The sequence below is a fragment of the Hyperolius riggenbachi genome, chromosome 3 (assembly GCF_040937935.1).
Source record: "Hyperolius riggenbachi isolate aHypRig1 chromosome 3, aHypRig1.pri, whole genome shotgun sequence".
NCBI lineage: Eukaryota > Metazoa > Chordata > Amphibia > Anura > Hyperoliidae > Hyperolius > Hyperolius riggenbachi.
Window position 1 is genome coordinate 452,567,601 of NC_090648.1, and position 17,374 is coordinate 452,584,974.

The following is a 17,374-nucleotide window of genomic DNA, read 5'->3' on the forward strand; positions in this document are numbered from 1 at the left end:
CGTTTCGCGCTCGACCGGTTTCGCGCTTGCGTGCTTCCTCAGGGTGTGGCCAAAGTAACATGTGATCTCTACTTATGCTGACTAAGAATTCTCATCCGCCCACAGGGTTGGAAACAAATTCAGTAAATAGCACTCATGCCCAGAGCGCGGATATACTGTACATACACATGTCTATCTCATCATGTCATATGTCACTTAAACTTCCCTTTAAAGCTAATAGGAAATGGGAAAAAAACAAACAGATACTTACCTAAGGAGAGAGAAGGCTGTGGGTCCTATAGAGCCTTCCTGTTACTCTCATGGATCCCTCGTTCAAGCGATGTCACCTCATTTGAATCTCCCGAGAGGGCGGTAGCGCAGGCACAGTACGGAGCCGCCCATCTTTGGAAGCTCCCAAAGACTCCCAAACAGGGCTGCTCAAATCCGGATCCGGGAGACATCCGGATAGTTCTATCCGGATATCTCCCAGTTACCTGTGCAGGGTGGGCGGGGGGGTCAATCTTACCTGTCTGATGTCTTCTTCGGTCCGTCCCTCGGCGCCTCCCACGATGCGGTCCAAGTGGCGGTCACGTGATTGCAAACACTTCCTCCTTCCGGGTTGAAGGAGGTAGTGTTTGTAATCACGTGACATGCGTGGAGCACATCGTGGGAGGCGCCGAGGGACGGACGAAGAAGACGTCAGACAGGTAAGATTGATCCGGATAGCAACTATCCGGGTATCTCCCGGATCCGGATTTGAGCAGCCCTATTCCCAAAGCCTCCTGCAGCGGCAGAGAGCAATATTTGACTGATTGGTTGAATATAGCTACTGGGGGTGACAGCACTGGAACAAGGGGACTGTAAGAGGAACGGAAAGGCTCTATAGGCTCTATATATACCCAGAGCCTTTCCTGTCCTTAGTTAAGTATCTGTTTGTTTGTTTTTCACTTCACTTAAGAACTTGCAATAAATATACATATTCCCAAAATGAAATCAGTTATTAACATTAATTGTAGAAAAAACAACAACTTTTTTTTCCATGTTGCTTGTAATTTACTTGTAAAAACTTGTAAAAATGTCCTGTGTTCTAGCTGTGTATTGTGGCTTGGGTTTTAACTACTGTGCGCTAATGACCCTGCTTTACCCCCCTCAGGCCTTCTAAACCTCTACCTTTTAGAAGTTGATGTTTACTAACGCAGGGGCGTAGCAATAGGGGTGCAGAGGTTGCGACCGCATCGGGGCCCTTGGGCCAGAGGGGCCCCAAAGTGCCCTCCCTCAACTGCAGTATTAGCTCTCTATTGGTCCTGTGCTCTTAATAATCACTTCTATAGATGCTTTGAATAGTGGTAATCATTAACACACTGTTCCCCATCCCCTTCTTGCACCTCTGACACTGTAGTTGCCATTGCCAAGTTTTGGTGCACCGTTAAAATTGTTATGTATAGAGTGCTTGGGGGGCCCCATTGTAAAACTTGCATCGGGGCCCACAGCTCCTTAGCTACGCCACTGTACTAACGGTTTATGCTAAAGCTAACACTTTCCTCCACCTTACTGTTCTATGATTGGCTAACTCAACTCTTTCAGAGGGCATGTACAAATGTTACTGGCCAGCTCAGATGACCAATCAGGAAGCAGTAAAGAGTTCTGCCAATGCCAGCATGAGACTGTGGGATTCATTTATTAAAGACAGGAGACAGTCAGAGGAGGAGATATATGATCCAGCAATCTGGAGATTTTAAAAACTCTCTCCTATTGGTTGTCCAAGGGTTTCAGTTCAACTCGCACTGTATTCTGATATGACCCCCAAGCAAGGGTGGCAAAATCCAGATTTGATGCATCATTTATGTCTTCCAGTATTCGGCCTGGAACACACTTGGAATAGCTGCTCCTTTTAAAATCGCCACAACGATTCCTGGTGTGATTGCAATCGCATTTTCCGGCACTTAGAAGCGATGTACAGTAAACTGCACATCGCTTCTGATTAGCAAATTGTTTTTTTTTTTTTTAAACGTTATTATACTTACCGGGTGTTGGATGTCCAGCTTCTGTCCATAGCCCCGCCCCCTAGAGGAAGAGGTCAAAGGTGCTTTTCTAGGACCAATCAGAGAAGCACCTGTGACCTCTTCTGCTAGGGGCGGGGCTTTGGACAGAAGCCGGTAAGTATAATTAACTTTATTCCTTAAGGGCCTGTTTCCACTACACGCAGATTGGATGCAGAATGAATGCAGAAAAACTGACTCCAATGAATGCCTATGGGAAAATCTGCATTAGAAAAATCGCATTTAGTGGAAACGGGCCCATAGACATTCATTGGAGTCAGTTTTTCTGAATCCATTCTGCATCCAATCTGCGTGTAGTGGAAACAGGCCCAAACGTTCGCCCCCCTAGTACTATACACAGCATTGAGCGGAAACGCACTCAAAATGCTACATGTCCTGTGATTGCGATTACCCCTAATCACCATTGCACTGGTGGGTTTCCCAACACACACTTTCATTGGCAAAGCGTTTTTGGGAATCAACGGCAACTGTCGACGATCCCAAAATGCTACCAAAATCGCTCTAGTGGATCCCAGCCCTTACTCTGCTTTAGTAAATCAATCCCCCAACACTGTTGGCAAAAGACCTGTTTCCAGAGACGGCCTGGCTGGTCACTGGGGCAACCTTCAGCTTGGCTTTGAAACCTTTGAATGCCATCCATCCGCTTTCCTATTGCTGTAGCTAGGACTGGCTGCTCCTGGCTCTCTGTTTCTATGGTCCTTGCATGCCTAGAGAATAGGCTTGGCTCCCGCATCCCTTAGCCCCGCCCCCTGTGTGTTGCTGTCCGTGCCCACCCTGGACTCAAGCCTGACCCAAGCTCTAATGGTTTTTCCTCAGGTCAGACATTTTTCTTGTTGTTCTAACCAGCAGAATCTGGTGAGGCATCATTGGGTTCACCGGCGACGGCAAGAGGGGAAGTGCAGACATTGCGGGAAGGTAAGGGCACTTCTTATTGTTTGTCTCACATACTGAATGATTAAAACTTATGTCATATGTTATATGTGTTATGGCCAGAACACAAAGTCTGGCCACTTCGGTTCTGGCCGGTTGAATTACATTACCGGATTCCCGGATAAATATAATATAAATAAATGAATTCGATTTCAGCAATGTGACAAATGAAGCCGGCTCCTCCCCCTGCCCACCTCCCATTTGGCGCTGGCTTCCAGGGACATGCGCATTCCCCCAGAGTCGTTCATCGTGGCAGGGAATCCTGCCGTTCGTTCCTGCAGAGCGAATGCCACGCCAAATGACTCTGTGGGAATGCGCATGTCCCCGGCTGCCAGAGGTCGATAGGAGGGGGGCAAGGGGAGGAGCCAGAGCCAAAGAGCTCTGGCTCGCCGGGAAATCTTAATTCATTTATTATCCAGTAATGTTATTCAACCGGCCGGATGTAATTCATTTCTCACATTGGCCGCAGTGAGAAGGCTACTTCTAGTTTTAACCGGCCAGACTTTGGGTTCTGGCCGTAACATACATATAAAATGGAGACAGTGGTATGAAACTCAGAACTGCATCTGTACTTTAAAGTGTACCTGTCAATCACAGCAAATGGATTTATACTTACCTGTGGCTTCCTCCAGCTCTCTGTGGTCCATTAACGCGCTCGCCGCCCCTGCCGGTCCCTTCTGTTGTGCTGCAGTAATCCCTGAAAAGTCTGCGAGTTGGCTGAGTCGTGGAGTACTGCACATGAGCGGCGCAGGCAGCGCACTCCCCTGATCGTGCTCCCATTGCCAGGTGCATTCTGCGCATGTGCTGCTTGTTAAGACCGTTATTGCCTTTATGCAGAATACTTCCGGTTACGGGGGCGGGTGGTATGTTGGGTTACACGCAGCCAGGACTACGCATGCACAGGGGCCCACAGCCCAGCTGGATCGTGGACTCCACATTGGCAGACTCCGGACAGACTCCGAGGGAGCCAACAGACAGGAGCTGAAGGAAGCCCCAGGTAAGTATTAATACTTTTGCTGTAATTGTCTCAGGTTTACTTTAAAGAAAACCTGTGACTTAAATGGAGGGAAAATGTAGAAACTTTAGAGGCTTCCCACACCCTCCTGAAGACCACCGGTTCCCTCAGACCCTCTGGAAGCTTGCGGCTGCAGTCCCGTCTGTAAAAAGGTGCGCACTGTGCATTCCATGGAAGAACAATGAGGGTAAAGGAGTGCCCAGGGGTTAATAAAACTGAGTTAAAAACAACAGCAAAAACGATAAATGAGGTGGCTTACCTCAATAAGGACATTCTATTAGGAAATTTTTTTTTATTTTTGCACAGCCTTTGCAAAAATATTTTTTTTTTCCTTTGAGAAGGTCCTTATTGAGGTAAGCCACCTCATTTATCGTTTTTACTGTTGATTTTAACTCAGTTTTATTAACCCCTGGGCACTCCTTTACCCTCATTGTGCTTAGTCCCCCCCCCCCCACACACACACACACACACACCTGTTGTGGGTGGGGTTCAAAAACAGACCATGTTTGATGCCGTTATTGTCTTTCAAAGAAGAAGCGCTAGTCCCAGTCTGGGACTCCCCGAGTGGAGACGGGTTCATTATCTCCACATTATCTCCACCTGCTTCCTGTGGTCTGTTGCCCCCAGCAACCCGCCTTTGTGAGGAGCCCTTTTATTATTATATTGTTTTCAGTGTTACTGACATACTACACCATTTAGGCTCCCGATTTTATCAGGTCTGATAAGTAACAAGCTGTGCAGTGCAGAATGAAACAGAAAGCATGGTAGGTGTTTTTTCTAATGTTCCCACTGATCTATATGGTAAAATACATGAGGGTGATTCGTCTCTGGTTCACTTTAATTAGCTCTGTGCTAATGTGCAGGCATGAGCCGCCTTTGCTATGGGTCTGTGCTCTGTCGACAAACGCTTCTCGATGAAGTTTAGGCGGTCCTAGTCCTGGAATGTCCAGTTGGAGGGTAATGGAGGAAGCCTGTTGAATTGAAAGTGCCTGAGAGCTGCAGCCACTAAGGGGGCATTCAGTACGCCATCAGGGTGCATTAGGGAGTTCTTTCCATGGACAAGGGGAGCTGTTTTGCTCTCCCTGTAAAAACAGGAACGCAAAGGAGGGGATATGACGCATTGCACGTTAAACGTTTGTTGCATTGCCTATAGTGAAGCATCCAGTCAATGAAAAGTATGCTTCACTGCAACTGTTAATGCACGTGCTATGTGGCACTGCACTGCATCCTCTTTGTTGGGATACCGGAGTACACTGGACATCGCATAGACGTACAATTGCAGTGTGATACAGTGCATTAAATTGCCTCTGCTACCTTGCACTGCCATGCCCCACTGTGAACATAGCCTCACTGAATAGGTACTCGCCCCGGCAAGAAACCAGTACCTATCTAGTATGTCAAAGGTGGTGTCTTTAAAGTGGACTTGCAATCTTGCACAGGACAGAAGGAAAACATAGCAAAATGCACCCTGTATGTATTTAGAGAGTTTAGCCTGTCTAATTCCCCCTCATCTGTGTCTAATCCTAACTTGTAATTTGATCCTCCCCTGTGTCACATGACTGCCTATGACAGATAAGCAGATAAGCCCATTTGAAAACACAGGCTGTTAAAAATATGTCAGCTTCCATGAATCAGGAAGTAGAAACTGCAGATTTTAGGCTTTGTATCAGCTGTAACAAATATTTTTTTCTTTAAAGCTTATTATGCTGTTGCTTATCTTTTAGAGCAGAGAGGAGTTCTGAGTTCTGGTCCACTTTAACCAGCATACTATCCAGCCATAGTCATATCTAACATCTAGGGCTCGATTTACAAAACGGTGCTAACTTTAGCACTGGCCTTTAGCACATCTAAACTCAGTTGAAATGAGATGAGAATGTGAGATCTGATTGAGAAAACCGGTGCTAACCTACTTAGCACCCTGGTTAGCACGCCTAAAGACTTTAGACGTGCTAAGTAGGTTAGCACCGCTTAGTAAATCAAGCCCCTAAGCTGTTACAAAATTGTATTATTTTATAACAGATTATAGTTTGCCTCCTAGCCCAAAGCCTTCTACACACACTGGATGGAAGTTGGTTAAAAACAAACAATGAATCGTCTTATTATCGTCCAAAAAAAGTTGACTATGAAATCAAAATGCATTTATAATTGGCGGTTCTTTGGCCTTTCGAACGGTCTACCTAGCAGATCGCTGCGGGCAATTATAGTGATCAGTGATCTACAGTCTGTGCAGCAATGTGGGCCCAAACTGCGGCCATGTAAAAAAAAAAAAAGGAACATTGCTATTTCCAGCTGGGTGGGTGCGTCACCACCTGACGAGTCTGTACTGAGCGGGGCTTATTATTATCAGTAGCGGGGTTGTACATTGGTCGATTTTACTTCTTCTCTAGCGTGTGTAAAAGGCCTAAGCCTAGTAGACACACTAGAAAGCATCTTTAGCTACTGTGACCGGTAACCAAGGTCACATTTTAACTGTGAGAAAACCTTCACACTGTAATGTACCATAGGAAGTCAGAAGTCAGCTTTTATGTTCTGACTCCATGTAACAGAGGCGTACATCAAAAGAAGGCGCACAGAAATTAAAGTATAGTGGAATATTGGTATTTAATACCAATATTTTACTATTAAAGTGTAAAATATAGATATTACGGTAAATGCCAATATTTTACTATGGCCAAACCTAAGCCTACTGTCACACAGAACCCTCCCCCCTGAAGCCCAACCCTAATCCCCTACACACACACACACTCTGCCTGCCTAATGCCTAACCCTAAACCTACCCCCCACCCCGTACTCTACCTGCCTGACACCTAACACCAGGCACGTGCACAGGGGGGTGCTCTGGGTGCCCAGGCACCCCCCTTTTTAAAATCTTCAAAAAAAAGCCCCTCTCGCCGCGCAAAATAAGCTCCGCCCCCGACCGCGATAAGCCCCGCCCACCCGCGGGAAGCTCCGCCCCCGACTGGGACACTTTCAAGTGAAGAGGCCCAGACAGAAATCCTAGTGTGGCATACTGACCTCTCCCTCCACCTAGGACCCATACTGACCTCTTCCTCCCCTAGCACCCATAGTGACCTCTCCCTCCACCTTATACCCATATTGACCTTTCCCTCCCCAGTACCCATAGTGACCTCTCCCTCCCCCTAGTACCCAGTGACCACTCCCTCCCCCAGCACTCACAGTGACCTCTCCCTCCACCTAGGACCCAGTGACCTCTCCCTCCACCTAGGACCCATATTGACCTCTCCCTCCCCAGTACCCATAGTGACCACTCCCTCCACCTAGTACCCATACTGAACTCTCCCTCCCCAGTACCCACAGTGACATCTCCCTTCACCTAGCACCCACAGTGACCTCTCCCTCCACCTAGGACCCATACTGACCTCTCCCTCCCCCAGCACCCATAGTGACCTCTCCCTCCACCTAGTACCCATATTGACCTCTCCACCCCCAGTACCCATAGTGACCTCTCCCTCCATCTAGTATCCAGTGACCACTCCCTCCCCTAGCACTCTCAGTGACCTCTCCCTCCACCTAGGACCCAGTGACCTCCCCCTCCACCTAGTACCCAGTGACCTCTCCCTCCACCTAGGACCCATAGTGACTTCTCCCTCCCCAGTGCCCATAGTGACCTCTCCCTCCACCTAGTACCCAGTGACCTTTCCCTCCACCTAGGACACATACTGACCTCTCCCTCCCCAGTACCCACAGTAACATCTCCCTTCACCTAGCAATCACAGTGACCTCTCCCACCACCTAGGACCCATACTGACCTCTCCCTCCCCAGTACCCACAGTGACATCTCCCTTCACCTTTCACCCACAGTGACCTCTCCCCTACCCAGCACCCACAGTGACCTTTCCCTCCATCTAGCACCCACAGTGACCTCTTCCTACCCAGCACCCAAAGTGACCTTTCCCTCCATCTAGCACCCACAGTGACCTCTCCCTTCCCAGCACCCACAGTGACTTCTTCCTCCACCTAGCACCCACAGTGACCTCTCCCTCCCCCAGCACCCACAGTGACCTCTCCCTCCACCTAGCACCCACAGTGACCTCTCCCTCCACCTAGCACCCACAGTGACCTCTCCCTGCCTAGCTCTAGCAGTGATCCTGCCTACCCCAGCACCCACAGTGATTTTTCCCTCCCCCAGTGGCTACCCTCCTGTCCCCTGCAGCACCCACAGGGACGTCCAATCCCAAAAGCAGCACCCACAGTGACCTCTCCCATTGCCAGCTCCCACAGTGGCCTCTCCCAACACCCAGCATCCACTCCTTCCTCCAGTAACCACACTGACTTCTCCCAGCACCCACAATGACCTCCCCTTCCTCCAGCACCCATACTGATCTCTTCCTTCCACAGCACCCACAGTAGCCAACCCTTCCCCCAGCACCCACACTGACCTCTACCTCCCTTAGCAGCAACTATGCCATTCATAGCAGCACCCATAGTGACCTCCCACCCCCTGCACCCACAATTACCTCTACCTCCCAAGACCCACAGTGATCTCCCCCAATGGACCCACAGTGACCTCCCTTTCCTCCAGCACCCATACTGACCTCTACCTTCCACAGCACCCACAGTTACTTCTCCCCCCAGCAACCACACTGACCTACCCTTTTCCCAGCAACCACACTGACCTCTACCTTCCCTAGCAGCAACTATGCCATTCATAGCAGTACCCACAGTGATCTCCCACCCCTCGCACCCACAACAATCCCACCAATATTCAGCTCCCACATACATTACACTCAACCAGTAACCCCCACTATAGCAAGCACCCAGTACTTGCACCGAGCACCCTGCACCCAATACCCACATCTGGCCTCAGTATGGCACTTAGTACTTGCATCAAACAGCCACATGACACCCAATACCTGCACCCCTTCACCCTATAGCTGGCACCCAGTACTCACACCTACATGGAACAGTACTTGCACCCAGCCCCAACATGGCACTCACTACTCACACCTGCACACAGCCTCCACATGGCACTCACTATCTGCACCCATATAACTAGTACTAGCACCCAAATACCTGCACTCAGAACCCACATGACACAATGCCCAACCATAGCTAGCACCCAGGCATGGCACCAAGTATTTGCACCTATGTGATACCCAGTACCTGCACCCAACACCCACATGTTTCATCTGCAGTAGTTCCAGTTGCACTAAGCCTCCACTTGGTGCCCAGCGCCCACACCAAGCACTCACATATGACATCCAGTACTTGCACCCAGAACTCACAAGGGACTGAGTACCTGCAATCAACACCTACATGATGGTTGATACACACCCATACAGCCAGAATCCACATGACACCCTGTGCCAGCACCCAGAACCCACATGGCACCCAGCAGCTGCCTTTAGCACCCACATGACAACAAATACCCCACTAGCCAGCACCCATCACCCATATGGCACCATGTACTCACTCCCTATACCCACTTGGCACTCAGTATTTGCACCTAAGAACCCACATACCCCTATAATCAACACACACATGGCACAGTACTCAAACGTCACCAAGTTCCAAAGCCATTATATGCTCCTAGTACCCATCCATGGCCAGCACCCAAATAGCACCCAGTACCCATCCTTGGTCCGAACCCATATGAGACGCAGTACTCTCCCATGTCATATATCCAGACCACACATGGCACTCCCTACTCACTCATGTCCAACACTCACATGGCTCCCTGTACCAATTAGCACTCACATGGCACCCACTATTGTTTATCCCCATCTGCTACTTATTCAGCACCCAATACTGCATAGCACCCACTGCAAATAAACACCTAATACAAACTGGACCTTGGTACCAAAAGCAGCTTGATACAGAGTTTACTGCTAACTTGCTAATACTTAGTGCCGGCTAGTGAATCAAGCCCCAAGTATCTGCACCCAGACCTAAAATTGCACCCAGTACTCACACCTGCACACAGCTTCCACATGGCCCCCGCTATCTGCACCAAGCACCTACTTAACCCGTACCCGCACCCAAAGTACCTGCATTCAAAACCCATGTGATGCCCAAAGCCCACCCATAGCCAGTACCCAGTAAAGGCATGGCGCCAAGTATTCGCACCCATGTCACATCCAGTACCTGCACCCAGCACCCACATGACATTCAGTACATGCACCCAGATCTTACATGGCACTAAGTATTTGCAATCAACACCTGCATGAAACTCGATACCCAACCATAGCCACAACCCACATGGCACCCAGCATCTGCATTCAGCAGCATGACAATCAATACCCCCTAGCCAAAAACGAGGTCGGGGGGCATGCGGGGGAAGGCATTGCCAGGCCCCTTTTTTAAATTTGAGCACCCCCCACTTAAGGACCCTCTGCACGGCCCTGCCTAACACTACCCTCCCCCCCACACACACACACTCTGCCTGCCTAACCCTAAACCCCCCCCCCCCCCCAAAAAGCTTTGTTTTATCTGGAGTTCGTTAATAAATAGACTGAATGTACAGTCGTGTTGTGTCTGCTTGGAGGGGGTAAGTCCACCACTGCCTCCTCTAATTACCAAGTTTTGGCTTTTAAGCTCCTTTAAAACCCCTTTTATCCTTTTGGCGCCTCTGTTCTGTCTTCTATAATACTAAACCCACCCCCGTACTCTACCTGCCTGACACCTAACACTACCCCCCCCCCACACACACACACACACACTCTACCTGCCTAATGCCTAACCCTAAACCTACCCCCCACCCCGTACTCTACCTGCCTGACACCTAACACTACCCCCCCCCCCCCGCCCCACACACACACACTACCTGCCTAATGTCTAACCCTAAACTCACCCCGGTACTCTACCTGCCTGACACCTAACACCCCCCCCCCACACACACACACACACTCTACCTGCCTAATGCCTAACCCTAAGGCCACCCCCCACCCCCGTACTCTACCTGCCTAACACCTAACACTACCCCCCCCCCCCACACACACACACACACACACTCTACCTGCCTAACCCTAAACCCACCCCTGTACTCTACCTGCTTGACACCTAACACTACCCTCCCCCCCCCCCCACACACACACTCTACCTGCCTAATGCCTAACCCTAAACCCACCCCCCACCCCGTACTCTACCTGCCTGACACCTAGCACTACCCCCCTCACACACACACTCTACTTGCCTAACCCTAAACCCACCCCCGTACTCTACCTGCCTGACACCTAACACTACCCCCCCCCCCCCACACACACACTCTACCTGCCTAATGCCTAACCCTAAACCCACCCCCCACCCCTGTACTCTACCTGCCTGACACCTAACACTACCCCCCCACACACACACTCTACCTGCCTAACCCTAAACCCACCCCCATACTCTACCTGCCTGACACCTAACACTACCCCCCCCCCACACACACACACTCTACCTGCCTAATGCCTAACCCTAAACCCACCCCCCACCCCTGTACTCTACCTGCCTGACACCTAACACTACCCCCCCACACACACACACTCTACCTGCCTAACCCTAAACCCACCCCCGTACTCTACCTGCCTGACACCTAACACTACCCCCCCCCCACACACACTCTACCTGCCTAATGCCTAACCCTAAACCCACCCCGTACTCTACCTTCCTGACACCTAACACTACCCCCCCCCACACACACACACTCTACTTGCCTAACCCTAAACCCACCCCCGTACTCTACCTGCCTGACACCTAACACTACCCCCCCCCCCACACACACACTCTACCTGCCTAATGCCTAACCCTAAACCCACCCCCCACCCCTGTACTCTACCTGCCTGACACCTAACACTACCCCCCCCCCCCCACACACACACACACACTCTACTTGCCTAACCCTAAACCCACCCCCATACTCTACCTGCCTGACACCTAACACTACCCCCCCCCCACACACACACACACACTCTACCTGCCTAACCCTAAACCCACCCCCGTACTCTACCTGCCACCTAACACTACCTCCCCACACACACACACTCTACCTGCCTAATGCCTAACCCTAAACCCACCCTCCACCCCGTACTCTACCTGCCTGACACCTAACACTACCCCCCCCACACACACACACACTCTACCTGCCTAACCCTAAACCCACCCCCGTACTCTACCTGCTTGACACCTAACACTACCCTCCCCCCTCCACACACACACTCTACCTGCCTAATGCCTAACCCTAAGCCCACCCCCCACCCCTGTACTCTACCTGCCTGACACCTAACACTACCCTCCCCCCCCACACACACACACTCTACCTGCCTAACCCTAAACCCACCCCGTACTCTACCTGCCTGACACCTAACACTACCCCCCCACACACACACACACACTCTACCTGCCTAATTGCCTAACCCTAAACCTACCCCCCACCCCGTACTCTACCTGCCCGACACCTAACACTACCCCCCCCCCCCCCACACACACACACGCACGCTACCTGCCTAACCCTAAACCCACCCCCGTACTCTACCTGCCTGACACCTAACACTACCCCCCCCCCCCCCCCCCACACACACACACACACTCTACTTGCCTAACCCTAAACCCACCCCCATACTCTACCTGCCTGACACCTAACACTACCCCCCCACACACACACACACTCTACCTGCCTAACCCTAAACCCACCCCCGTACTCTACCTGCCACCTAACACTACCCCCCCCCCCCCCACACACACACTCTACCTGCCTAATGCCTAACCCTAAACCCACCCTCCACCCCGTACTCTACCTGCCTGACACCTAACACTACCCCCCACACACACACACACACTCTACCTGCCTAACCCTAAACCCACCCCCGTACTCTACCTGCTTGACACCTAACACTACCCTCCCCCCTCCACACACACACTCTACCTGCCTAATGCCTAACCCTAAGCCCACCCCCCACCCCTGTACTCTACCTGCCTGACACCTAACACTACCCTCCCCCCCACACACACTCTACCTGCCTAACCCTAAACCCACCCCCGTACTCTACCTGCCTGACACCTAACACTACCCCCCCCACACACACACACACTCTACCTGCCTAATTGCCTAACCCTAAACCTACCCCCCACCCCATACTCTACCTGCCCGACACCTAACACTACCCCCCCCCACACACACACGCACGCTACCTGCCTAACCCTAAACCCACCCCCGTACTCTACCTGCCTGACACCTAACACTACCCCGCCCCCCCCCCCACACACACACACTCTACCTGCCTAACCCTAAACCCACCCCCGTACTCTACCGGCCTGACACCTAACACTACCCTCCCCCCCACACACACACTCTACCTGCCTAATGCCTAACCCTAAACCTACCCCCCACCCCTGTACTCTACCTGCCTGACACCTAACACTACCCCCCCCACACACACACACTCTACCTGCCTAACCCTAAACCCACCCCCGTACTCTACCTGCCTGACACCTAACACTACCCTCCCCCACACACACACTCTACCTGCCTAATGCCTAACCCTAAACCTACCCCCCACCCCGTACTCTACCTGCCTGACACCTAACACTACCCCCCCCCCCCCCCCCACACACACACGCACGCTACCTGCCTAACCCTAAACCCACCCCCGTACTCTACCTGCCTGACACCTAACACTACCCCCCCCCCCCCCCCACACACACACACACTCTACCTGCCTAATGCCTAACCCTAAACCTACCCCCCACCCCGTACTCTACCTGCCTGACACCTAACACTACCCTCGCCCACACACACACTCTACCTGCCTAATGCCTAACCCTAAACCTACCCCCCACCCCGTACTCTACCTGCTTGACACCTAACACTACCCCCCCCCCCCACACACACACACACTCTACCTGCCTAACCCTAAACCCACCCCCGTACTCTACCTGCCTGACACCTAACACTACCCCCCCCCCACACACACACTCTACCTGCCTAACCCTAAACCCACCCCCGTACTCTACCGGCCTGACACCTAACACTACCCCCCCCCCCCCACACACACACACTCTACCTGCCTAATGCCTAACCCTAAACCTACCCCCCACCCCGTCCTTTACCTGCTTGACACCTAACACTACCCCCCCCCCCCACACACACACACACACACTCTACCTGCCTAACCCTAAACCTACCCCCCACCCCGTACTCTACCTGCCTGACACCTAACACTACCCCCCACCCCCCCACACACACACACTCTACCTGCCTAACCCTAAACCCACCCCCGTACTCTACCTGCCTGACACCTAACACTACCCTCCCCCCCCACACACACACTCTACCTGCCTAATGCCTAACCCTAAACCTACCCCCCACCCCGTACTCTACCTGCTTGACACCTAACACTACCCCCCCCCCCACACACACACACACACTCTACCTGCCTAACCCTAAATCCACCCCGTACTCTACCTGCCTGACACCTAACACTACCCTCCCCCCCCCACACACACACACACTCTACCTGCCTAATGCCTAACCCTAAACCCACCCCGTACTCTACCTGCCACCTAACACTACCCCCCCCCCCCACACACACACACACTCTACCTGCCTAATGCCTAACCCTAAGCCCACCCCGCACCCCCGCACACTACCTGCTTGACACCTAACCCCCCCCCCACACACACACACACACACTCTACCTGCCTAATTCCTAACCCTAAATGCACCCTCCACCCATGCAAACTACCTGCCTGACACCTAACCCTAACCCCCCCCCCCCCCTCTCAACTACCTGCCACACACTTAACCACCTAACCTCCGCCACCAACCTTGCCTCGAGAAAAATAAAGTACGTTATCTCTATAGAAATATTGGTATTGAGCCGTAATTTGGGAGCCCGATAAATAGCGGGAGCTAGTATTTATTGAGTGCTCAAATTACTTCTCAATGCCGATATGTCTGTAGGCACCTGGCAGCACCCAAACGTCAGGCACAAGTGGGCGCCGAAATTGTCTTCTTCAGCAGCAGAGAAGCAGCAAGAATGTGGATGCCTATAGTCAATTCTCCATTCAGAGCCTGTTTAGACGGACCGTTACTGGTACCCGTCCTCATTGTAAAACCTTGATATGGAAGGCGCCCAGCATTGAGATGAATGGCGGGTGTTCATCTCAATGCGTTTACTGTCAACTGCAGGCCACTGCACAAACGTCGCTCAGAACTGCAGCCGCTGAATGTAGCATCCAGCGATGGTCGTGTTCTGTGGTTCCATGTCCCTCTATTGGACCCACAACGGGGGACAGAGGAACGGGATGGGAACCAATGCCAACACTTTTCTGCTTGGTTGCCTGCAGAAGTCCCTTTTGAACCAGCCCTTACTGCTAGATTAGAATCAAGTCCTGTAGCGTGAAGGCCAGGCAGTTTGGGAGCCCATCCCATGAAAATTTTGCTTGTGCGCTGAGCTCCCCCCTCCTCTGTATTCCATTCCACCTGTCACCATACAGACGCGCTCCAAGTGTTTTAACATAACACTTCCTAAATCTGTTTCCTGACACTTATGGGAACAGCTGCACATACTGCGAATACTCCTCTGCCTGCGTTTGGCTCGGGCATAAACGACGGTATAAATGAACGGTATCAGATACTCTTCCTCGACACCAATAAACGTGGCTGAAAGCCCAGATCCAGGATTCATGTAATGTTTCAAAGGGCCAGTAGGCTCAAATTGCATCAGCCTATACTCAGGTGGACGTATACTCAAGTACAGTAAAAACCCATTATCCAGACATCCGTCTAATAAGGTGCCTGGAAATTTGTGCTCCCACTAATGCCAAGAGTAAAATATTGGTATGAAATATCGATATTTTACTATGGCAAAACCTATCCCTACTCTCACACAGAACCGTCCCCCTTGACGCCTAACCCTCAAGCCCCCCACCACACAAATGACCTGCCTAACACCTAACCATAACCCCCCTCCCCCCCTCGGGCAAACTACCTACCTAATGCCTAACCCCCCCCTTCCGTACAAACTACCCACCTCACACCTAACCTTTACCCCCCCCCCCCCCCAACAAACTACCTACCTAATGCCTAACCCTTAAAGGGAACCTAAACTGAGAAGCATATGGATTTTTCCTTTTAAAATGATACCAGTTGCCTGACTCTACTGCTGATCCTGTGTCTCTAATCTTTTAGCCACAGCCTCTCAACAAGCATGCAGATCAGGTGCTCTGACTGAAGTCTGACTGGAGTAGCTGCATGCTTGTTTCAGGTGTGTGATTCAGCCACTTTTGCAACCAAAGGGTTCAGCAGGACTGCCAGGCAACTAGTATTGTTTAAAAGGAAACATCCATATCCCTCTCAGTTTAGGTTCTCTTTAACCCCCAGTACAAACTACCTACCTAATGCCTAACCCTTTAACTCCCCCCCCCCCTGTACAAACTAGCTACCAGAGGCCTAACCCTTACGCCCCCTTAATGCCCCACCAACACCACTACCTGCCTAAACCCCACAAACTAGCTACCTAAGGGCCCGTTTCTGCTAACGGTGGTGGAAATGGGCCCTTAACCCAACTCCACCCCTCGCACTCCTGAAAAAAAAAAAAGATACACAATTTCTCTGGCATTTGGGCGCCTGTGGTGCCCGATATTTAGCCAGCCCAAATTTCCGCTCCGGCTCCCAAATACCGATATTTTACAATTAGTTCACTTGCCACATGCACCCTTTTTTTTATGTTTCGCTGTTTTTTAGCTAGGCCTATTTATAACAAGCAACCAGGAAGCAGAAACCAGAGTCTCAAGCAACCAGAAAGCACACTTATCCAGCACCAGCCGATCCCTGTCTATGCCTATTAATGGGGGTTTCACTGTAGATGGTAGATCAAACTTCTTGAATTCTTGAGTAACTTGAACGTATGTATTGGTTGGTTATTTATTGCTGAGGTGGAACATTTTTATCAACTTTTTTAGTTAAAAATGAGCTAGCGTAGGCTGGATTGGTTGGATTTTTTTAAACAATACAATTAATCAGGAAAGAAAGTAGTTGTATGTGTGTAGCTACCTTTAGGGCCTGTGCATGTAACCCATATTCGCTTCCAGTCAATGAAGTATTTGAATTTTAATGCTTTTTTTTGTACCCGCGGTACTTGAGTAGCGCAACCTTTGCTATGGTAACAAGCATTACTAACAGCATAACTTGCAGTACTTGCTGGTGGGTGTAAGGGTTATATTGCCATGCACTGTCTCTGCAAAGCAGTATTAATTACTTCTGTTTGTTTTTCAGCAGACTTCCATGGCAGCTGTTTAGAATTCAGTCTTAAAATTTCAGATCTTATGCTGGGAATACACCATCAAATTTTTTTGTCAGATAGATGGTTCGCAGGGGCGTAAGAATAGCACCTTCGAGGGATGCAACCGCACGGGGCCCTTAGGGGAGAAGCCTGAGGGGGGCCCTGGC

At 50.9% G+C, this 17,374-nt stretch overlaps 1 protein-coding gene across 19 annotated transcripts in view; it reads left to right on the plus strand.

Moving 5' to 3' along the window:
• DGKI (diacylglycerol kinase iota) overlaps positions 1–17,374 on the plus strand; it is a 599,247-nt gene that overhangs the window by 304,015 nt on the left and 277,858 nt on the right. For 15 of the 19 annotated variants that reach the window (XM_068277868.1, XM_068277875.1, XM_068277871.1 and 12 more), the window contains one exon: positions 2,856–2,954. In XM_068277868.1, the coding sequence (XP_068133969.1) occupies positions 2,856–2,954 (99 nt within the window). The remainder of the gene's footprint in view (positions 1–2,855; positions 2,955–17,374) is intronic. The other 4 variants (XM_068277860.1, XM_068277863.1, XM_068277861.1 and 1 more) reach the window with 2 other exon arrangements.